Below are 18,499 nucleotides of genomic sequence, written 5' to 3' on the forward strand. Positions count from 1 at the left end.
TAATGACAGCTAATTAAAACTCTATTTTTAACAGTTTCATCCGAACTTTTAATTTTACATTAAAAATAACTGTGGAGTTGAGATCGTTTTTTAATATCACCATAGATTCTGAATGAGCACTTCAATACGAATCTATATGACGGTATAGGTATCCGTTGTCTGGATAACCGTTATTTACGGTCCCTGCAAAAAAATCCAAATTTCGAGTTAATAGCACCATTGCATTATAAATAAGTTGTTTTACTTAATAACAGACAAAGTCTTGTGAACTAGCTTCTAAAAGTATTTTCTATTTTCAATATATTGCGAAATAATATTGTGCATACACAGGTATAGTAGTATATATTTAATTAATTTAATAGTTTATTAATCATACACAAACATTTCAATTAATAAAGTGAGTGTTTGACTGCTATTTATTTCTATACCTTCTAAATATCATTCTTCTCCAATACCTATTCAATAATTCTGTTCTACACAATCTTGCTGACGAGGTGTCGATGATTGAAATGGCCATAAATTGAGGAATTTTGTTATTAATTTAAAATCTCCAATGTTTGCCGGCCTGTTAGCCATACGTTGTTTTGGCCACAGACACATATAGAATATAAAAAAAATGGAAAGGCAGTTTAAAAAAGAGATGTTTTTATTTAATAACAACTGCGCTATGAACAATGTTTCGAGGAAGTCATGTTCGATGACTTCGATTTGTGTAATTTAAATAGTTTTTTTTTAAGCTGCCTAAAAGTATGCTTTAGTTTATAGTAATTTAATAGCTTATGATTAGAGGGCGGATTTTCATGCATTTATAAATAAAATTATGCGCCTAAGAATATGCTTTATTAAAAAATAATTATTAAAGCATGAAACCAAACATACTGAACCAGTATTGATCTAGTATGTTTTTGTTGTTTTTCGTTGTAATAACTATTTCATTTAACAGATAGATCCCTTGCCTACCTTTAGGCGCATAAATTTATTTATAAATGCATGAAATTCCGCCCCCTACTTATGACCCAAAACACACTAACTTATATTGACCTACCTAAACGGTGTTAAGAATCATTCCTAGGAAGTTCATATATTCTAGAAAGTGTTTCTGCTACCTATAGACCTGAATAGGGGAAAAAAGGTAAAAAAATAAAATTTTTTAAAGTTTTTTGCGATTTTGATCTTGAAGATGAAGTTTTTTTGATTTTATATGTTCACAATTTTCTTTATGACAAGGACTACAACTTTGCCTCAGAGAGTAAATCAAAATTCTGAACTGTTTGCAAGATATGAGCCTGAGAAAATTATCACTTTTTTTTTTTGCAAAAATGACACTGAGATCCCAAATATTTGGGGGCCCATAAAAAAGTGCATGACTTTGGGCAAAACTGGGAAACACGGGTCTTTTTTTATCTTTATCACGTAGTGGTGTCCGTATATGGTTATTTTTGTTCGTGTTGCACTGTGTTATTATAGTCCTTATATCTTCCCCTTAATAAAACAATAGTGTATAATTTTTTTGCCATTTCGAAATAATTGAATTTAAAATTTTTGTGTTAGTAGAAATCTGGAACAAAAGTAATATTTCAATTAATCTTTTGACTCACTTTGTGGAAGTAGAATTTCACCAAATTTTGACCACATATATAATCAGTTATGTAGATTCGTATTATACAAAATATGTTTTTTTGAGGGGATGTTTTATTGAGAGGACAATATTTAAGTCGTAATTTAAATGAAATCAAAATAATAACTTATAAGCGTTTGTGGTAATTAGTTGCCTTTAATGCTAATGTCAAAAAAACCAAAAAAAAAGTGATAGATGAATGATCCTAGACCGCAAAAAATAATCACATTTACCAAAGATCACCAAACTGTTTTCAAAATTGTGAACTGTACTTTGAATAAAAGGTTTACATGGGCAGACAAATGGACAGATTGTCAGAGAGAAGGATTCTGAATAGATTTTTCTAGTTAAAATTTAGTTTGGGACTTTATTTTCTTCTACAAATAACACATCTCAATTAAACACTGCCTGACATTCATCTACTCACTCAAATAGTTGATTGTATAAATTGTTGGATCAGTTTAATGTTGGCATTTTACGTTTTTTATGCTTTTTTAACACTCCAACACAACTAGACATTTTGTATCTTTTCATTGGGTCTGCTGCCTCTAAAGAAGCTGCTGCAGCAATTCTTTTTTTCTTTTTTCATAGAAAAATAAAATAAATTTCACACAAATTTTCAAATTATTAACAATGCTGTTCATTTTTTTTTTGTTTTGGTGTATGTGTAAATAGAATTTTATATAAATTTTTTATTTTCGTTTTCCAAAAATATCATGCTGTTTTATTTTTATGATGCTGCTCGTATGTTTTAAACTCATCCTCAGTAATTTGTGCTGCTGGATGGAGGGGACGGGCAGTGTGTTCAAGTATTTATATAAAATATATTGGCAGTCCAACAAAAAAAGCAGATTCAATGTTCAATTGTTTTTGTTTTGCTCACAGATAGACTAACAAACAGACAGACAGACAGACACACATAATAAAGTCGTAAAAATTGTTGGAAATATTATTTTTACGATTTTTTGAATAAACATTACTTTACGTACAATAAACATTAATTATACGTGTATGAATAAAAACAATATAAAATGTGAGGGAATAATACAGAACAACAAAAACAAAAACAAAATATGTGTAAATATTTTTCATAAATTTATCAATATTTACATTTTTTTCTTCGCTTATAATTACAATTTACACTTGCCAACGTGTTTCTCGTGCTATTGAATGTTTTATATTGATAATTTTTACAATTATGAGCATTATTTACTAAAGATTTTAATGCTTTGTTTTGCAAATAGAAATAGGGTGTACTTAGGAGTAATTAAAAAAATTGTGGTTTATTTTACTACAACTTTTATGTACATTAAGGTGGCCCTTATTTTTTACTTTTTCGATTTTCGTTATAAGGTTAGGTTAGGTTATAAAGGCAGCCAGTATTACCAGCTCAGTTGGGTTCATGAATTGGTCCCAGGTCCTCAAGAGGTCCTTCACATGTCGGAAAGGGGTTTGATGTGATACCCTAAAGGATCATGTTCAGGTCCTCAAGAGGTCCTTTACTTGTCGGAAAGTGGTTCGATGCCGAACCAACCTGACGTACGAATAAACGAATCCAACTTCTTAACATCCATACATCGTCACAAACGAATCCAACTTCTTAACATCCATAGATCTGCTAGGCCGTGCATGAAAGTACTACCCATTCTAGTCTAGTTCGTGTCTCCGATAGAGCAGGGCAAGGACAGAGGAGAGTTTCAACCATTTCCACCTCGTCTTCATCATGAAAGATTCCATAGAAGTCATTATAAGGAGTGATCAGTCTTCTACCATGCCCTGTAAGCTATCAAAATACATAGCCGAACCCGTGATAGCCCCGTAAGATACATTGACCTTAGATGCTCATACACGGGCCAAGTAAGCCTCAATATCTAGCAATTTGTCAAACTAGACCTTCTGAGCCGAGTACACTCAATCAATATACCCTGTACAGCAGGAGGGCGGTAAACCGATCAAAAGATCGATCTCGTCGACTTGCATACGTGAGCCTTTTTTGGTAATTTCATCCGCAATAGCATTGCCAAGTACATCAAAGTGATCCGAGACCCAGAATAGCTCCAAGTAAGAATGTCTCTCCATCTCGTTAAGAGATATCCGGCATTCATGTATCAATCTGGATTTCGAATAGACACCAGAGAGGGACTTGAAAGCAGGCTTACTGTCAGCTTGAATTACACTACAATGATCGTGCAGCCTGAAACACGCCCCTTCTGAAAACGAGGAATATATAAGCCCCCAGCCATATTTATAGATGACAAACGTGTCCCTAGAAGAAGGTGACCCGCCCGCTCCCACAGTACTTAGTCTAGCAGCCGAATTTAGGACCAATTGTTTGGCCATGAGATCAGTCGGTAGAAGAAGGTACTTAGCCCGTTCCCACAGTACTTAGTCTAACCGCCGAATTTAGGGCCATGCTTGAGATCAGCCGGTAGCCAAAGCAACATAACGAATAAAGCACGAAATGTGCAGAGATTCCCAGGTTTCTCTCAATCATCCCGCAGTAGGTGGATTAACAGAGAGCCCATCACCATTCTAGTACTCCATACATAAGCATTGGCTTCACCACCATGTCTAGTAGCCATTTCGCATTCCTAGCACTTATTCCGCAGGTTTTCCCAATGGCCCTTCTATAGGCATAAAAGCATTAGCTGCCTTAGACGCTCTCGCTTGGATATTCAGGCTCCAGGATAGCTCGGAGTCTTGAATGACACCCAGGTACTTCGCACTCTCCGAGAGCTTAAGTTCCATCCCGTTAAGGCAAGGTAATGGGAAGGAGAGACTTTTGTATCCTCTTGAAAAGAGCACAAGCTCCGTTTTCCCAGGATTCACATCAATTCCACTATCAGTGCTCCAAGTGCTAAGTGTACTAGGCATTGTAAAACAGCCAGAAACAGCCAAAACTTCATTGCTATGTCATTCCAAGCAGATATGTTTTCCAAATATTTTGATTCAGGTGTGATGCACAATGAAACTTTTTATTCGTAGGGGGTCAAAAATCTTTTCTTCGCAAAAAAACTGTAAATTTTCTTAAAATACAAGGACTTAATGTACATGCTACATGAATTTTCCAATGAGTTCCACTGTACATTGTAATATTATTTTCACAAACAATGATTTCATTTACTAATTGATGCAAATTTAAATTAGAGCATTCCTTCCTAATTCCTTCCCTTTCATTAGTTTATATTTGCAGCACTAAATAATACTTTTTTTCTCATGGTGTTTTTTTTTTCTATTTTAATTGCAGCGCACCAATGATCCTGGTGTCCCCGAATTCGAAATGTGTCAATTTATGGAAACTGATTTTCTATCACTCTCAGCGTATCAGACAATATTTTTTGCCAGCTCGTATTTACTCCCTCTAATGGTCATTAGTGGTTTGTATGTGCGTATGATAACTCGTTTGTGGCGACAAGGCAGCGGTGTTCGCATGTCTGTCGAATCACAGAGAGGACGTAAACGTGTGACACGTCTGGTTGTAGTCGTTGTGATTGCATTTGCATCATTATGGTTGCCAGTACAGGTGAGTTTTCTGCAACATTGTGATGATGAGTAGGATGACGATGTTTTGTATGTTGTGGTGTTTTTTTTTTTTGTTATTTCACTTAAAATTTCTAAGTCGAGTGTATGTTGGAGATGAGTGTGTAAATATTTGGCAACAACACTGTTAGAGGTATAACGTAGAAACATGGACGGACGATTGGAAAAACAGACAAACTGACTGAAAGACAATATGAGAAAGTGATGATATTGTTAGTTTTTTTTTAGTTGGTTTTAAGTTTTTGCATTCGAATTTGTTGTTTGAATTTTCATCCATTGCTCGGTGAGGTATGTATGTATGTTGCATTACAATGTACATGCTCGTATTGTGTTTTGTTGCAGTTATTGTTTGTTGATGTTGATGTTGATGGCTAAAAGTTGATTCAACATTCTAGTTACTAATGCCTTGTTTTGCAATCAATGCACATTGGGTGAAGTTTATAATTATTTGCAAGTATGTTTGATTTTAAATTTGTTTTTGCATCCCAATAAAAATAGTTTTTATCCAAATATAGTTGTTTAAGTATAAAATAAAAACAATCTCTAACATCTTTAGTTTATTATAACTTGATACCAAAAAGAAACTCATAATATTTTATGCATATCTCAAATCCCAAATTGTTAGGAACAAAATTTATCAAAATTGGCTAAATAATCTATATACATATATAAAAATTAAATGGTCCATGTATATAATGGCATCGCGTGAGAACGGCTGGAGCGATTTGAGTGATTTTTTTTTATTCGATGGTAAATTTTTGTAAAGAAAAAAAATTAAAAAATTCGGGGTAAAACTTGGAATTTGTTTGAGTCCAGTCAACTGTAATAAAAAAGCTCCCTAAAGTATGCAGTACAAAATTTAGATATTTTATTTGCAAATAAATAAGAATAGGCAGGTGTGTGTGGGTTGCTGAAACTTGAAGAACTAACATTAGTAAATAGCTACCGGGCGAAGCCGGGGCTAAATGTATTATCCCGTTTTAAACCCAAACAGTTTCGAATTTTCAAAAAGCACCAAATTTATATTTGTTTTATCCTTTAATAGTTTTTCTTGATGAACGCTTATTTTCATAGTTAATGAAGATTTATAATTTTTTGAGTTTTTGTTTATGAAACATATAGATTTGTGGCGAGAAATATTAATGATCAGTGGTCGCAGATCAAGTTCAATCTTCTCGATTAAACATTTATTTAAAACTGTATCGGTCATCTAAGTATCTTTGTGTTTTTTATATAAATTTTTGTCAGAAATATGACGATCAATGATTTCCTTTTCTGATATTTTTCTCTATTAAAAGCTTATTTATAGTGTTGACATTTAGAGTTGCTTGTGTTTCTTTTAGTTTGTAATGAAAAATAAGGGTTAATTTTCTCGATTAAGACTTATTGACGATTGAAGAAATTTAGAGTTTTTGTATTAAAAATCGATGAGAGATTACAGATGCAGCTGCTTTTTTAATTAAACGCTTATTTAGAAAGTTATTGTTGATTGAAAATATTTTGGGTTTTTCATATAAAAAATCTATTTGTTTTTTGAGACTGATTCAGGTCCTTTTTCTCATTTAAACGTTTAAATATTTACAAAATTAAAGGCTATATTTTTAGTGAGAATTACAATTGATCACATATCCAAGTGATCACAGATTTAGTTTATTTGAAGGCTTATTTACAAAGTAATTTTTCTTATAAAAATATTACTTTTGGTGAGCTATCGCAGCTCAAGATTAAACGCGTTAAGATTTTGTGTTATTTGTTTTTTTTGTATTTTGTTTTGTGCTTACTCAGAATAAGTTTCTGAGTCGATTAAGTCATTTTTGAAATATAAATTTTTTTGACAAACAAAAAATAATTTTTTAGCTAAATTTAAAATTTTTTGTTTTTAAAACGGCATGAAAAATTGGAAAATGAAGCTATGCTGTTAATTTTTTCTAAGCGTATATAAAACAAAGTTCCAAACAAAACAAGCTCTAAATAATTTTTCCACAAATTTTGATTTTATAAACAAAAGATAAATCAAATATCCCCAAATAACATTTTAATATTTTTTCCCATATTTTTGCAAGAGGTCTTCTTTAAATTTTTTAATTCTTATTAAAAATTGTATACATTTTTGAAAAGAAGACACAATTTCCTATTCGTTTACATATAAATTATATATCTTATCTTTTCCATTAGTCAAATTTATGGATTCAAAAACAACAACAAACAGAAAATTTACAGAATGTTGCCGTTTTGTAAAAACGCACTGCATTGCCGACTATTGCAGTACTAAACATTGAAGAACACTACGAGTTATGTATGTTTTCTTTTGTGTATAAAATTGAAAGTTGTGGACAGATTTTAATCATTTAGGGCGGTTTTATTTGGAACTTCGTTTTCTATATGTTTAAAAAAATTAAGAGCCTGTATACAAATTTCTAAATTTATCTAAAAAATATTTTTTTTGCCAAAAAAATTTATATTTCTAAAACGACTGCGAAGATTAAAAAACATGTTAAGGTAATTTTATTACGGATTTTCTTTTGTTTAGTTTATTCAAGAAACTAAACCATTTTTGAGTTACGCGAATATACATTGGTTGACAAAACAATGTAAACTTTTGTAGCCCAAAATTTAAAATATTTTTTTAAAATAATTTTTTTTTTTAGTATTTTACTTGTATAGTTTTATTTATATAAATTAACTGAATAAGAAACAACATAATTAATTATATTCTGAAAAAAGGGAACAAAATTACAAATATTCACTATTTCGCTACTGACAAAACAATGGAAACTTTTAAACTTCTGCAAGAAAGAAATGTAAAACGAAAATAATATTTAAAAGAACGATGTAAAAAGCATCCTGTTTACAGTTATTTTATTTTATTTTTAAATTCTGGTAATTTTTCACAATTTCTTTTTCTAAGTTTTTTGCTTAATTGCTTTTTTTCAAAGTTAATGAAAATGGCTAAAGTTAAGATTTGTGAAGGTTTAAAACAAAAAAGTATCTGTGACAAATATTCAATAAATAAATCAGCAGTTTCAAAAATTATAACGAAATTTCGTGAGACCGGTTCTGTAAAAACTCAACATTTAGGTGGAAGACCTCGTAAGACTACTCCTAGACAAGATAATTTAATAGCGAGAGAGTTCAAGAAATTTCCCAAAAATAACTTTTCGAGAGGTTCTTAATAGCCTAAAATTAGAAATAAGTACCCGAACAGTTAGTCGGAGGGCAAATGAGGCTGGTCTTGGTTGCTATCGTCCTGTGAAAAAAACACTCATTTCTAAAAAGGTACGAGGTACATGTTTTGAAGTGGCCTGCCCAATCGCCAGATCTCAATCCCATAGAAAATCTATGGGAAATTGTAGATCGTAAAATAAGGACCCAAAATTACACCAGGAAGGAAGATTTATCGGAGGCGGTTATAAGGGAATGGAAAAATATTACAAAGGAGACCATTGACTCTTTAATTAGTTGAATGCATCGTCGATGTGTAGCAGTTATAAAAAATAAGGGATACCCAACAAAATATTGAGTTATTGCAAAGTTTAGACCATATTTGTTGTTTTGTCAATGTCGTAATAAAGAAATCTTTTAATTTTGTTTTCTCATTTTTAGAATTTAATTAATTATGTCCTTTGTTTTTTGTTAAATTAAGTTAATAAAAGTACAAACAAAATACTACAAAAATTTTAAAATTTTTTAAAAAAAATATTTCAGATTTTAGGCCACTAATGAAATATTTGGAAAAGTTTCCATTGTTTTGTCAACCACTGTATGTTGTGCAACCTCCTCCATTTTCGAAATATTGGTATATCTCGAAAATACGAGCTAACGGTTAGCACCACTGAAATCAGCGTACCAGAATTAGTTTAAGCCACTGGGTAGCCTTCTTGACAGAAAAAGTGTTAATTTCGGGCACAGTGTAATCGGTCATCATTTTTTACATCTCGACCTAATTTCATGGCGATCGGTCCGTAATTTGTCATAACCAATATAAGGCCCACTTCCTAAAATAATTTTAAAGAACGAAAATCTCTTTCATATAGAAATAATTAACACGGCCTAATCTCCCATATAAAGTCCACTTCCGTAAATCACTCAAGAAAATAAATTATTGAAATTTTAAAAGAAAAATGTTTTTGCTCATTTCTCAGGGTAGGGAATTAAATGGTCGAGCTTGACCGACCACACTTTCTTACTTGAGTTCAATCTATTTTTGATTAGAATTATGAGCAGGGCAACCAAAAATATGCTCTAAAAAAAGTGTTTTATGCGCATAAAATATGCACTTAAAAACGAAAAATATGCTCTTAAAATATAAAAATATGCATAATAGTTGGTTATTGTTTGATTTCAAAGTTTTATTAATAAAATATATGAGAAGTAAAATAAATATTAAGCTCATAAATTAAAATTGGTTATTATAGCATTAAATTTCAATTTGGGCACTACATGAAAATAGTTAGGATCAATTAATTTTATTATATTTAGCAATAGATTACTATGAGTTTACTTAAGTTTTGAAATTTCATAGACAATCTTAATTAATTGATTTTTCTCATATTTTAAAATGCCTAATTTATTCTACATAAAACTGTAAAAAACACTTTTTTAACACTTGAATTATGTTTCAAAAACTCTATGGAGAGCATGTGTAATTTGTTATTAAAAAATTTGAATGGAACATTCATCGTGTATGTAGATTAACATCTAAATAAATTCGGCTTCCAAAATTTAAATAGAATTATCAAAAAGCCTTACAATAGTGGAATGATTTGTTCTATTTAAGACTGCGGTAATTAAAAAAAAAAACATTTTGTTGCAGTTTTATCATTGGGACTCAGAATGCCGTGACAATTTCTATGTTTGATCCTTGCTCATCCATTGTTTCGACTATTGATATCCATGTATACTGTTTTTAATGATTCCTTAATATCTTCGTTACAATTTTTGAACGCTAAGTTCGATGAATCTTAATATTCTGAACAATTGTTGAATAGTTGTTTAGTTTTATATTAGTGGTAAACTGTTAATGTCCAATCATAACTGCCTCAAGCTACCTTATGTTTTTTTAATGTATCCAAAATTTTAAGATGTTGGCCTAATAACATACAATTTTGAAATTTTCTTTTAATTTTTTACGTATTTTTTACTACAAATTTGTTTAATTGAAATATATGGAAACTAAGCTGCCTTAAGTTAACGAAAATTCTATGAAGATAAGTCGATTATAGATACTATAATTTTTTCTTTAAGTAGATTATGCCAATTATCATTGGACCTTAACAAAATATTAAAATATAGAAGTAAAAATTACAATGCACACAATAAAATTATATTTAGACAACAAAATAATGAAAACAAAGAATATATGCAACAAAAAAATGTAGTTATGCGTTGAATATGCAAAAATATGATATAAAACGCAAAATATGCTAAAATATGCAGTAAAGAGCAAAATATGCAAAAATATGCGCTAACAAATCGACGCCAAAATTCTTAAAATTGTCTGAAACGGATAAATAACTAACTCATATGTTTATACGACGCACAGCAAAAAATATGATATTGCATATTTTTGGTTGCCCTGATTATGAGTTTAGAAGTTTTTTTTAACATAGTTATTAAATATTTGTGATTTTTTTAAAATAGATTTTTGATCAGAAATATGAACCCCAAATACATAAGTATAATATTGTTGGCGGGTTCTTTTGAGTTTTTCTTATAAAATGTCGATATTTGGTGAAAAATTATTTATTTTTAAAGTTATTGACGATCTATTGAGTATTTCATTATGAGTATGTTTTTGTTGGAAATATGAGTGATCATAGATTAATGTGCTGTTTTTCTATAGCGAACGAGTACTTTGAGTGGAAATTTAACATGTGTTTTGTTATTGTAACAAAAACAAAATACATGTAAAACGTCCACTCAAAACGCTCATTCGCTATAGAAAAACAGCACATAAGTTTATTTAGAAAATTTTTGAGGATTTAAGATTTTCAAAATTTTTTATTTTTTTTATTTCATTTCATTATTTCCCACCCAGCCATTGTGCACTGTACGTGTGACTACGTGCTATTCTATTCGAGAGTATGCAGAGATTGTATTTAATATTTAACTAATGGAATCTTACATTTTCAGGTAATTCTGCTGCTAAAAGCACTCGATTTCTACCATGCCGATACCAAGTTAACCGTGATTTTACAAATTGTCGCACAAACTCTGGCATACATGAGTTCCTGCATAAATCCGGTACTCTATGCATTTTTATCGGATAATTTTCGCAAAGCATTTCATAAGGTAAGTGGAATTTAATCTACACTGCTGCACCACCATAATCCACAACTACTACTACCATTTGTTTTTTTTTTTGGAGGGGTTTTGTGGTTTTTATTTATTATTTTTTCAAACAAACACTATTTTTAAAGTTCATTAAACTTGCATAAGCTTTCTCTTGATCGTTCCTATGTTTATGAGAGGTGGGTATTTATAAGTTTTCGTAGTTGCACTGTGATTTTGTTGTTTTAATTTTCACCATTTAGACAAATGCATTAAATTGTTTATTTTATAGAAGAAAATGTTTTAGCGAAACGAAAATTGCTTAATATACATATGTTGATGCCTCAAATATTTGCATTGTGCGTTTATTGTGGAAACCAATTGGCTGTTGAACGATTTTTAGCAGGTTTTTTTGTTGTTATCTGGCTGGTGTTAATTTATTTCTTGGCTATTGTGCCGTTGTAGGTTTGCTTGTCTAAATATGGCCAGGTAAATATTTATTAATTTTAATTGTAACATTTCTGTTCATCTTTTGTAAATATTTACAAACACAGAGGGACTGAGACCAGTCAAACTAGTGAAAGCAATATTTTGTTTGGCGTATCTCACACTGAGCAGATTATCGTTGATCTGCCACTAATATCAATCGTTTAATTAAACGCTTTCATTCATGAATACCATAACTCAAATGTTGCACATTTCTTGATAAGTTATAAATATTTTTCGTTATTACAAAATCCTGAATATGACGGGTATAAATTTGGCTCTCAATAATGTCTCTGAGCTCTGTCCTCACATATTGTATATTTCTGTTGCTTTTTAACATATGTCTGTGCATTCTTTTTTTTATAAATATAGATTTTTATTTACACTTATTTATCATTTGCACTTATTTCACGTACTTATTTTTAAATTATTGTTTTGTTAAACTTCTTGGAAATTTGTAACAATTTATTTCAAAATGTTCTTTCATTTAATGGTCATTTCATGCAAAAATAATACTTAATGATATGGCTTTTTTTGCTCTCTTTTATTTTGTTTTTCTCTTTAAAACATTTGCGAAAATTTTACGAACAAAAAAATGGCTCGTTTTATTATAACATCAACATTTTGTTTGTTTAGATGGAAAAATTATTTAAAAAATAATTTAATGACGATTGGAAAGTGTGAAAAACATACAAGATGTACAACACCTTGATGGTGTTTATACAATTTCAGTTAACACCGTTAGTGATTAAAAACTGTATAAAACTAGGGGGTTTCTGCAGAAAAATTAAAAAAAAAATAATTATTGCGTTTCATATTATAGAGGAAATTTTACGAAAATCCTAAAATGTGTAAAAATAACGTTGGTATTTATATGAAAAGAAATAAATTCGTCGTATTGTCCAAAACTTACATCAATTTTTAGAAATAAACATATCAATTAACTATACATTAGGTTGGCCCAAATTTTGCACTTTTGCGAAAATGTTGAAAATGTAGCAAAATTTGCCATACATTTTATTAAGTAGTTATTTATTTAGGGCCAATAAACCATTTTTCATTGCAAGTAATGATTCCTTTTATAGCGTTCAAGCTTAATTTCGAACATGCAAAATCGTCTTTTAAGGTATTTTGCCTTCAATTCGTCCCTCTTTTGAATGAATCCTGCTAGCTCTTGTTGAGTTTTGCACCAATCTTCATGGACCAATTCTTGGTCTTCAAACTTTTTTGGCTGGCCTGGGCGATCTTTGTCTTCCGTGTCAAAATCGACACTTCTGAACAGCACAAACCATATCTCGCACGTTCAAACCGATAGAACAAATTCACCATAAGTTTTGGTGAGCAATCGGCGTGCTTCAGCGGCACTTTTTTTCAAATTAAAATAGTAAAGAAAAATTTCCCGCATATTCGTCGCTACAAAATTCAACATTATCGAAGCTGAAAAAAATAAGTAAGAGAGCTATATTCGGCTGTGCCGAATCTTATATACCCCTCACCAAATTATACTTAAAAATATATTTTTTTTAAATATTTTTTTTTAAACATAATCAAAATTTTTTTTTAATGTTTTAAAATTTTTTTTTTCAAAATTGTTTTTAATTTTTTTTAAAAAAAGTTTTTTCAAAATTTTTTTTTTAAATTTCTTTAATTAATTTTTTTGGAAAAAGAATTTACGACAAAAAAAAATTTTTGATGAAAAAAAATAATTCGTGTTAAAAAATATATTTTTCCGATTTTGACCCATTGTATGTCCAACTTACTATGGTCTTATATACGTCGTTGCAAAGGTCTTTGAAATATCTATCCCTGAATATATGCTACATGTTTCACCCTAAATTTTATCAGAGTGTTAGAAATGCACCACTTTCTAGATCTTAGCTTTTCTTGATATTATTTTTGAAGTTATTTTGTGTTAATGAAATAGCTTTTGTATTTTTTGATTAAAAGTGTTAAAATGGAATCCAAAAGTATAGTCAAGGCGAATTTATATACCAGGTGCACTGTGGTTCCAAATCAAAATCTAGGTGGACAAAATTATGAAAATCGGTATCTTCAGAATTTGTAAAAACGAAGTTTTTTCGGAAGCTGACAATCTGCTCTCCTCCAATACAAATGGGTTTTTCAATTGGACATTTCGTTTTCTCGACAGAAGCGCCAGAATTTCAACAAATTTTGAATCATATTTTCGTTAATTTTTTTTAATATTTTACTGCTTTACTAAATTAATGGTTTTCAATGGTTTTACCATATAGAAATTCATACTTCAAAACAGATAAACATTGATATAGGCTTTTATTAAGTGTATATCTTATATTTATGGGCCTCTCCATTTTCCTTCTATAGTCCTTTAAACTTGGTTCTCAAATATACTGATTTTTTTTTCTTGCTTGCCAAAAAAAAAAGACCGTCGAAGCCCGTCCAATGACTATATACATCATTTAAATAAACTTCTGGGGAATGTCTTTGTAAAAAATTGTAGCCGCCAGCACCCGACGAAATACTTTTTTTTTAATTTTTACGGAATGGAATTTTTAGAAATATTTCTTTATTTATTATTGATTTTTATATATCTAGACCCTACTGTAACTTGAAATATAGTAAATATATGTATATCTAGACCCTACTGTAACTTCAAAAAAAGATTATATTGATCTTTTAAAGATTTTTTTGGAATCGGAGATACCAATTCTATATAAAAAGATCGCCAAATAATTTTGTCCACCTAGATTTTGATTTGGAACCACAACAAGTACAACATTTACAAAAAACACTTGCAATTTGTTTTTGTTTATATGGTTTAAGCTGTCAAAGTTTGCCTGTTGTTTTTGTTATTTTTACGTTTGTTGTAGCATACGCCCGCATTTTTACGCAAACATTTTTATAGAAACTAGTTTCAGTTGAAGTTTGTTTATTTAATTTTTTAAATATTTGTAACCCATCATTGACCCTAAACTTCATCTAAATTGTGCAACCACTAAACGATTTTACTCAAATTTTCCGCATATAATTTTTGGATGCCGAAGAAAAATGTTAGACCTTATAATCTAATCTACTCTAACTGGTCTTTTATAAAAGCAAATAAAACTATTTACTGTATTGTTGTTTACTTTTCAAGCTCATCTTGTGGTATTTATTGATTTCTTTCATTACCTATTTAATGTAGGTCATCCACAATAACTTTGCAATAATTTTACAATATTAATTTCTACGTAAATTACTTTAAAAATATGTGCAAACAATATTCAAGCTAAATATTTTAATTAAAATTTTTGGTAATCACAAAAAATTAATTATTTAATATTTGGAAAATTTGGTTAAACACTCTTCATTTACATATACATACATATAAATCTATTAAATCAAATAAATTTTACATAGGCGTATGTAAAAAGTAGCAAAACTATTCTATAATCATATAAATCTGTATGTGGTATATGTATTTCATATATTACATCAATATGTATATACACAGAGAAAACAGATTCGTAGTAGCAACCGAATTTGTTGCCAAACGAATGATTATATCTTAGTAACCGAATTTTACAGTTGTGGCTACAGAATTTTTAAAACGAGTAACAAAAGTTTGGTTGCTTTTAACTGAAATTCTTCTTTATCAACTGATTTTCTGTTGATATAAACTATGTGTACAATCGAATCATTTGATTGGCAACAAATTCGTTTGCCACTACGAATCTTTGTTTTCTGTGTACATAGTATAATTTTTAAATATTTTGTAAACTTCATCTACCACACATGTAAATATTTATGTATGTAATACCTAGTTACTATTACATACTGTACAATCTCATATATTCATATACACACAGAAAACAGATTCGTAATAGCAACCGAATTTGTTGCCAATCGAATGATTCGGTTGTACACATAGAATTTTTCGGTTTTAGTAACAGAAAATCAGTGGACAGAGAAGAATTTCGATTGAAGCAACCAAACTTTTGTTGCCACTTCCAAAATTTTGTAGCCACAACTGTAAAATTCGGTCACTAAGGCAGAATCATTCGATTGGCACCAAATTCGGTTGTGAACACGAATCTGTTTTCTCTGTGTAGTTATGTATATATTTATAGAAGTTTTCTCTACATTTCAAACAAAAGATATAACGGTTTTTGTACAAACTTTCCCAACAAACAAACAACATATTTCAACTAAATTATTAATCTCCATTTTGGTTTTTGTTTTGTTTTTTCTTTTTTGTATTACTGACCACTTAAAATAGTTATTATGCTAATTTCGTAATACATCAAAATATTTGGTTGAAAATAAATTATGGAATGAAATAAAATACTATACAGTTTTAAGGTACGTTTAAATTGTTGAAATATTTGATAAAATAACCACTATTTGTAGCCATTGTTTATTTTATCTCACATCAAATATTATAATAAATAATGACTTTGTACAATAGTTTCTAAATAAAAGCATGTATAATTGTATGTGCAATTTTTGGATAACATCCTCAAGCATTAAGTTATTTACATATATAGAAATTAAACTTGAATAATTTTATTTTTTTATTAAAACTAATTAAAAAATCGTTCAGTCTTTTAAAAATTAATTTAAAATAACTTAAAAATTATTCAATATTTTTGACATACAAATTACACAGAATTTTGAATCAAAAGAAAGGATATACATACTAGAGATGAGCGATATTTCCATACCTGTGATTTAATCACTGTGATTGAAAAATCACTGGTAACAACAGTTACTGAATATTGCAAGTAACAGGTACATTTAAGTCGTTCTTTTATATTTTTCAACATTCACTGGTAACGTTTTAGAAAAATCACTGGAACAACTGTAGTAACAGGTACTTTTAATATCGTTCTTTTACATTTTTCAACATACTGTTAAATGTCGTTCTTTTATATTATTCAACATTCACTGGTAACGTTTTTAAAAAAAATCACTGCTAACAAATGGAGAAAGTAACATGTACATACTTTTAATGTCGTTCTTTTACGTATTTCAACAAACTGTTAAATGTCGTTCTTTATATTTTTCAACATTCACTGGAAACAACAGTTACAGCATATTTTTAGGCGCATAATTTTATATATCTCCAATACAGTGTATCAAATAAAATGTTAAGTAATATATCAGTTAGTTAGCTTAATTTTGTTATTTTCCTATGTTTTTGGTTAACATAAGAACAGATTTAAGAATGAAAATAATACATAATGATTCTTCTTAACATAATTATTATTTTGCTTAACATAAACCAAATGTGATCGCAGTCACTGTTTAAAAGAACAGTGATTTATAAATCACGTTCACTGAGAACGACGTTCTTCAAAAATCACGGGATCGCTCATCTCTAATACATACATATACTATCTAATTTCAAACTTAAATTTTTATTTATGAATATTTTTTTAAGAAATTTTACTTTGGACTGTGTCATTATTATACCCTTCATCTTCGTGAGAAGGGTATATATAAGTATGTCATTCCGTTTGTAATTTCTACATTTTTCATTTCCGACCCTATAAAGTATATATATTCTGGATCCTTATAGATAGTGGAGTCGTCTGTCTGTTGAAATCAATTTTCTGAAGACCCCAGATATCTTCGGGATCCAAATCTTCAATAATTCTGTCAGATATGCTTTCGAGAAGTTTGCTATTTAAAATCAGCAAAATCGGTCCACAAATGGCTGATATGAGGAAAAAACCAAGACAACCTCGATTTTTGACCTATATCTGGATTACTAAGACATTAATATAGACAATATGGATATCTAATGATAGATATTTCAAAGACATTTGCAACGACGTATATAAGACCATAGTAAGTTGGACCTACAATGGGTCAAAATCGGAAAAAAACCGAATTTTTTTTTCACAAAAAAAATTTTTAAATTTATAAAAAAATTTAAAATAACATCGAAAAAAATTTTTTTCCCAAAAATTTAAAAAAAAACTGGAAAAAAAAATTTTGTTTACCTAAAAATATTTAAAATTTTGAAGTATAATTTGGTGAAGGGCACAGCCATTTCGCACACATAAATATGTTGTTAGTCTAATAAAATAAAAATGGGGAAAGTTGGGAAATATTTGGACAGGAGTAAAAAGACTGGAGTAGGGTGGGTAAAAATGTTGAAATTTAAATTTTCAAATGCGAATATCTCCTAAGCTATAAGAGATAGCTAGGGTTTATGGTGAGGATTTAATTGGATCATTGGTAGGCAAAAAGAGGCATTTAATTTGTGTGCTCTTTTGGGTAAAAAATAAAATATCCACAACAACATCAAGAAACTGAATGAATTATGTGTATTTTTACGCTCTATTACGCTCTTTTGTTCACATTCGGGTTGTTTGACGAAAATCATCGTAACCTGAACAATATAAACGCCTACCATGGGTTTGGATCGTTTTAAAATGTAACATGCCCGAATTGTCCTACGATTTTTCGATTGTGTTTAGATCGTTTTAAAAATGTAACATACCCGAATTGTCCTACTTTGGGTATCTCTTTGCGCATGTGAAATTTCATTCAAACCGGACTAACCGTTTAAAAGTTACAGATTTATTTTCCTCTTTTTTTCTATACCACTGTGCTTTG

General features: G+C 29.7%; 1 protein-coding gene across 1 annotated transcript in view; it reads left to right on the forward strand.

The window, feature by feature from the left end:
- The window catches only part of AstA-R2 (Allatostatin A receptor 2), a 45,514-nt gene that overhangs the window by 13,116 nt on the left and 13,899 nt on the right, over positions 1–18,499 (forward strand). Inside the window, exons 2-3 of the mRNA XM_065510727.1 lie at positions 4,866–5,141; positions 11,291–11,449. Of these exons, the coding sequence (XP_065366799.1) occupies positions 4,866–5,141; positions 11,291–11,449 (435 nt within the window). The remainder of the gene's footprint in view (positions 1–4,865; positions 5,142–11,290; positions 11,450–18,499) is intronic.

The sequence above is a fragment of the Calliphora vicina genome, chromosome 1, assembly GCF_958450345.1.
Source record: "Calliphora vicina chromosome 1, idCalVici1.1, whole genome shotgun sequence".
NCBI classification, from domain to species: Eukaryota; Metazoa; Arthropoda; class Insecta; order Diptera; family Calliphoridae; genus Calliphora; species Calliphora vicina.